This window comes from Sinocyclocheilus grahami, unplaced genomic scaffold (genome assembly GCF_001515645.1).
Source record: "Sinocyclocheilus grahami isolate Dianchi unplaced genomic scaffold, SAMN03320097.WGS_v1.1 scaffold430.1, whole genome shotgun sequence".
Lineage (NCBI taxonomy): Eukaryota > Metazoa > Chordata > Actinopteri > Cypriniformes > Cyprinidae > Sinocyclocheilus > Sinocyclocheilus grahami.
Genome location: NW_015505609.1, coordinates 845,032 through 851,702, shown reverse-complemented (window position 1 = coordinate 851,702; position 6,671 = coordinate 845,032). Strand labels below are relative to the sequence as shown.

The 6,671-nt window shown below is 36.6% G+C and overlaps 1 protein-coding gene across 1 annotated transcript in view; it reads left to right on the top strand.

The window, feature by feature from the left end:
• The window catches only part of LOC107551709 (uncharacterized), an 11,863-nt gene extending 5,995 nt beyond the window's left edge, over nucleotides 1-5,868 (top strand). Inside the window, exons 2-9 of the mRNA XM_016233426.1 lie at nucleotides 1,652-1,690; nucleotides 1,940-2,204; nucleotides 2,285-2,430; nucleotides 4,705-4,984; nucleotides 5,095-5,234; nucleotides 5,323-5,414; nucleotides 5,643-5,742; nucleotides 5,846-5,868. Coding sequence (XP_016088912.1) covers nucleotides 1,652-1,690; nucleotides 1,940-2,204; nucleotides 2,285-2,430; nucleotides 4,705-4,984; nucleotides 5,095-5,234; nucleotides 5,323-5,414; nucleotides 5,643-5,742; nucleotides 5,846-5,868 — 1,085 coding nt within the window. The remainder of the gene's footprint in view (nucleotides 1-1,651; nucleotides 1,691-1,939; nucleotides 2,205-2,284; nucleotides 2,431-4,704; nucleotides 4,985-5,094; nucleotides 5,235-5,322; nucleotides 5,415-5,642; nucleotides 5,743-5,845) is intronic.
• Nucleotides 5,869-6,671: the final 803 nt, after the last annotated feature.

The window sequence follows — 6,671 nt, the reverse complement described above, 5'->3', positions numbered from 1 at the left end:
TCTCTTTCAGACAGATGAGACTTGCAAGTATCAAACTTAGTCTTATTAATTGATATATTAAGTATCAGTTACACCTTTTTACAAGGTGTGTTTGAACTGAGAATCTGACGTATCCCCAGGTGTAGATCTGCTGAATATGCACATGGTTCTATAACTTCATAGTCCTTATTTCTCTTCTCTTTACTGCGTTAAGTTTTAACCCTTCCCTATACAAAGTTAGACCAGTTTATGTGTTTATGTAGTATGTTAGACTAGTTTAAGTGTTTATGTAGTTAATAAAACCTTACTTGTATCACACTTGACGTGGTTCATTGTTTGCTCATAACTGAGTCACTTAATCATGCAGATTTATGCTACAAGCTTTTGTAGAATTGTACAGTAAGGAAGTTATTTCCCTTAACCAGGAAATTAACGTTCTTAGAATTGACAAGACAGTTGACCCTGAGAGGTCAGCTAAATATCTACAGCGGATCTAAAATATTCATAATTAATTATAGCTAGTTATGCTTAATTATTCATATTTCCCATGAGCTGATTCGTTACACAGCAGTCTTTTGTGGCGCATTTCGTGTTATAGTACCCCTAGAACGGATCAGTTTTGATGTATTCCTAATTTGTAAGTCACTTTGGATAAAAGCACTATCTAAATGAATAAATGTAAATCACTACACGCATGAACTGAACTTGATTCTACGCCACACTTAAACCTGTGCTAACAGCAAATTAAACTTTAGGGAGTGTTTATTTTATCTTATCTTATTTTCCCTGCTCCTAGTTGCGATATATCCACTGAGGGCTGTAATTTTGTTTTAGTCTGTTTGTTGTATGTAGTATGTCAGTACTTTGGACCATTTCTGATATTTCTAAATTTCTGTGCTTTTTCTGTGCTGTTGTTTTCTGTGCTTTATTGTCTGTTTTTTGTGAGGTGGACCAGTGGAAGAAGAGAAAAAGACATGTGATTGATGGAAACGAATGGGAGGAGAGATGAGGTTGGTCATGGGATTTACATTTAAACAGGTCATCCTCCATAAAACATATATAACACACACTCTCCATCCTAAGAGAAAGACAGGCGCCTTTAATCAGCCATGAAGAAGCTCTACAAGTGCCTGTGGATCTTACTGGGTAACGTACAACATTCATGTATATCTGCTATTTTACTAGATTCACACTCATATTTACACCGTAATATGTTCCTTTGGTCAGGAGTGTTTTCAAATGGTGTTTCTATTTTAATTTGCACTTACGGAACTACAGCTCATTTTCTTTCCAAACATGTTACTTTTTCCATGGTTTGCATTATATACTTTTCTCAGTGTATAGATTGTGAATTTGCTTCGTCACTGGATATAGGACTAGTTTTTGTTAGTTTGAGTTTCTAGCTCTGCTTTACAAAACAAATCGATCTTGAAATCCGTGCTCATTTGTGTATGTAAATGGTTTGTCAAGAGAGTCGTGATTCACAGGAAAGTCCTCTCATCCCACTTTAGACTACAACATTCTGCTTGTTTTATGACGTCATTATCATATAGTCACTAATAAATAAAACATCATCTATATCCAAACAAATTAACTGGTAAAGGAGAACGAATTTTAATGTTAATTCAAATGGCAGCAAAACATGCTTCTCTGAAACTCATGTTTTTTACAGGGTTTTTACTGATTCAAGAAACGGTGAATGGACAAGAAGGTAGGAATCTTTTATTTTGATAACATCTTTGTTCTGTTCTGCATCTTTGAACTGCCGGGATGTAATAGTAATATGCCAAGCGCGCGTAAATCTTATTTGGAATTAAGTTTGAGGAGCATTTTAATTTAATATTTTTTTCTTCACAAACCATATAAAACAGCCTGACGTCAATGTATGTTGAAAACTAAAAAAAGTGTTTCGTTTATGTTCATATTTTACCTAAATGTTCAATTACTGGCCTTCTTCCAGAGAATGCAGCATTTCAGCACACAGCCACGCAGTCGTCCATGTACGGGACCTGGTATAGTGAAAATGCAGTGGACGGTGTACGCGACAGCTGTTCCCACACCAACACACAGACCGACCCGTGGTGGAGAGTGGATCTGATGAAAGTATACAGAGTGAACAGAGTGGCCATCACTAACAGACAGAGCTCCTATTCTGAAATAGCATCCAGAATAAACGGGGCGGTGATTCGTGTCGGGAACATCCCTGACATTTACAGCAACCCTATGTGAGGATATTTTTGACATTTATCATTGTCTCCAGCTGAGAATGGACAGAAGCAATAACGGATGATCTTTCTGTCTGTAGATGTGCTGTAGTTTCTACTATTCCCTCTGGAGCCACGGCCAGCTTCTCATGCGGTGGGATTGAGGGACGTTACGTGACTGTTCATATTCCTGGAAATGGGAAGGTTCTTACTCTCTGTGAGGTTGAAGTCTATGGGTATTTGGGAGGTAATTCATTGTCGTAGAGCACTGTTCAATATGTAAGGAATAATTGACGAATTCATTATTCCGCTTATACTACGGTTACCACACCTCAAGACATCGATCAGATGATATATTTAAAGGGATTCGTCCAGTTTTTGTACTTAAATCGCTATTGTGAGTAGGATTACTTCTTCCGCATCTCATCCAACACCTCTTTTGCTAGTTCCAAAACGTGATTTTAAAGCTGCTAATGGAGGCTTGAGCCGTTGATAGCATTCTAATGCAGTTATTAATGAAGTTATTAGAAAGAGAGCGAGAGAGACAGAGACACACAGAGAAAGAGAGAGAGAGAGAGCTTGTGTGAATTAGACTACCTCTGTGCGTCCCTCAACAGTGTCTCTAAACAGTGCTGTTATTACCTCGCTAGTGAGAAATGTCATGTGTAGCCTTTAAGTTGCTACACTATATAGGCTAACTGATAAAATCGTCAGGGCAGCGCTGACAACACCTTTTTGTGCAAACTGCGTGACCGTAGTGTGCTTGTGCGAGCACGTGTGATTACAGTAATTCCTGTGTGCTGTATAGGTACTGTATGCTAATTTCCGTTATTACAGTTAACTAGTGATATGAAACTGTAATGCGGTCAAGAGAGCTGCCTGGAACTACGTTCGCTGTGCGTTTCCCTGAAAATAATTGCACACCTCAGAACGTTCGTCAGCCAATCAGATTCAAGCATTCAACGGCCCCGTAGTATAAGTAATATCATGCCATACTTAATACTTAGGCCCCATCCACACGGAGACGCGTTTAGCTGTATACGCATAAATATTGTATCGTATAGGCGTTTCGTCCACACTGATTCGGCGTTTTGGGAGAGTAAAACCGATATTTTTTGAAACCGGGTCCCAGAGTGCATAAATCTGAAAACGCCGCCCTTGTGTTTTCATGTGTACAGCGAATCCGTATATTTTCTGAAACAATGACGTCATCAGCCCGCGTCTCGCCCCTAGTCAGTGTAGCGTCTCGACCAATCTGACACACTAATTTTTATTTGATTTAACAAATCAATTATTCATTAGATTAACAAGTCGTCACAGTCCCCTCACTCAATATACTGGATGCCAGGATGTCTGCTGAACACCAGGCCCTCTGGTCACCGTGACAACTAATCATGATATCACTGGTTTTATGACCCCCCAGGAATGTGAGAAGGATAGCCCACTCTTGTCCCAAGGAAAAGCAGAGTAGAAATGGACTGTGTTCTAGTTAATTCATAGAAAAAACGTTATTTGAATGAACACACATATTTCTTCAGGCCATTGAGTATATTATTGTCATTGTGTATTTTGTCTTTGATATTCTTAGACTATTTTAGTATGCTTGTGAGGGGACCCATTCCTGATCATCCCTTTTCACTATATGTAATCTTACCTTGTTTAGTATCTATTTGAATAGGGAAAGCTCTGGCTTCGTGTGGACGTAGCCTTAGATTGTAGATAAATGCTCTGCTGTGAAGACATCTAAAACATCTTTTAATTAGTTACACTAATTAACACAAGGGCTGTTACCAATAAAATGAAATCAGTATCACTAAATCTTAATTTAGATATATTTATAATGCATCTGCATTATGTTATGATATTAACATTTTCCACATTACTTTTTGAATCCAAATATAAAATGTTCGAAAAAAATGAAACAATGCGATGAACACAAGTGAGCACTGTCTTTCTGAAGGTGTCGTTGAATCACTGACTTGACCAATTAGTTTAAAAACACGGAATCTTTCAAGAATGAAACACCACTTTATTTTGATGCAGTCGTTCTGCTTTGTTACTATTTTTGGGTGGAAAAATAGTGCAAAACAGTCAAAATTGATGCTGTGTCTAAATATTGTCAGTTAATATATTGTTTATTGAACTGTTGTATAAAGTGAATATCACATTTGCAATTGTGCTGATAATTCAGGAAATTGCTCTCTTGCTTGTGTGATATTGCTTAACTGTATAATCTTATAAACACTGAAAACAAGAACTCATGCAGAGGCAATTCATATCTTGAATTTCAGGGGCATTTGTATTAATTTTGCTGGCTTTTATGGCCTTGCATGAAACAATTTTACGCCAGAATAGCTTGCTTGTTGTGAGGTGTCTATATGAAGGGTGTTTTTAGGTGATGGTTGTTGATGAAGAGATGACTCATTTCACCTCAAGTCATTGTTGACCAATTATCTTCCCCTCTGCTACAAACTTGGTGCATCAAGATGTGTTGTGCCTTTTCCCCCCATATATTTTCTAGGAAATTGGGCAGTAGATGGAGCCGCTACACAGTCATCAACATTTGGGAACTGGTTTTCTGAAAAGGCCATTGATGGCAATCGAGGTCTCCTGCAGTTGTATACGGGATGCTCCTCAACTCTCAATGAGACTAACCCCTGGTGGAGGGTGGATCTGCGTTATATTTACCGAGTTAGTGAAGTGGTGGTCACTAACAGAAAAGACTGCTGTGCAGAACAAATAAACGGAGTGGAGATTCGCATCGGAAACTCTTTGGAAAGCAATGGCAACAACAATCCCATGTGAGAAACGTGAGATTGAAAGAATATGGGACATTGAGCACAAATGTGAAGGATTGATGCAGATATAGTGCTTTTATATCCTTCATGTGTTTCTCTCTCTCTGTCTGTAGATGTGCTGTTATTCCTGCTATTCCAGCAGGTGAGTCCTACAGCTACTCGTGCGCTGGGATGGATGGACGTTATGTGAATCTGATCATTCCCGGAGACATGAAGATGCTCACTCTGTGTGAGGTGGAGGTCTATGGAGAAGGTCAACAGACAAAGACACTGATATGTTTCAATGAACAAAAACCTACATTAATTTGCATATATACAATGTATGTTTATATATTTGTTAGGTCCTGTTTTAAAAAGATCATTTGTAAAAATGCAGTTTAACTCCAGAGCTGATTTGACTGACCCTTCAATAGGAGAAAATATTCTGAAACGGGTGAGAGAAAGAAACATCATTGTAGATTTATTTCTACATTGATTTAATTTTGTCCATTCATATATGGAAAGCAAATACTTTTACTGATAACTTGACATTGCTCCAGAGTTGCTCCATCAATAAATATAATGGCGTTGTTTTAATCAGGGTTTAATCATTCTTTGAGATATGAAGATTTGAGTGTATTACCATATTCTCTGTTGAGTAGCCTATTAATGTTATTTTCAGGTGGGATCTGCTCTAGCTGCAAGAGGATTCACAAATGTGACACTACGTTGGTCTCAAACCCCTAAACGGGAAGTGAAGCGGAAGGTGGACACTGCTATAAGTGAGTTATGTTCTTTAAGATAATAACTTATGAAATAAACTGCATGAATGAAAATGACTACATAAAGCATGTGATGTAATAAGCAATAATGTTTTATTTACAGGTCGTTGTGGTAAAGGAAAATAGTACTCTGGAAATCAACACTGTCTTTGACTCACTAAATTCATTCATTATGTGGCAAGAAAATGATTCTGATTCTAAAAATACTGACTGAAATTTCTTGATATTAATGTGTTTATAATGTGAAGTAAGCTTCTGCTACTTCCTGTAACTGTTTATTCAAATACACTTTAGGAACTATAAAACATCTTGTGCAATTGTATAACTGAATAAGTAAAATGAAAATACCAAATTATTAAATGTCGTTAACATTCACAACGCACACATGTAATTAAACTTAATGTGACAGTTTTCTGCTTATTCGCTGTCAATATTTCATTTTTATTGTAATATCTATATATTGTACTTTGAATTGTTTTAATTTAAATTTCCTGCCATTTAATGTTGTACCTCTAGCAGTAATGAGAGCAAAGAGTATAGAAGCATTTGCTTGCATTCATTAATATTCACTTGTGTGTACACATACGAGTATCAATAAAAAAAAGCATAAGTTATTAATTTCGCATTTAAAAAAACCAATGTTTAATCATGTCTAAATATTTATTCAAATGCAAAACTTAAAAATAAGTAAGGTATGACCTGCAACACACTTTTGAGAAACTAGACTAGTAGATACACATATATTTATTAAAAAGCCGTACCTAACCATGGCATTACAAATGAAAATGATTGATTTTTTTCAACCACAAAATTACTCTGATTAATTTGCCTTTTTGCATTGGAATTTAAAACCATTTATTCTATTTTAACCTTAAATACTACACAAATTGTAATATAAGTAATAGAAATATTAGAAAAAATATTTTAAG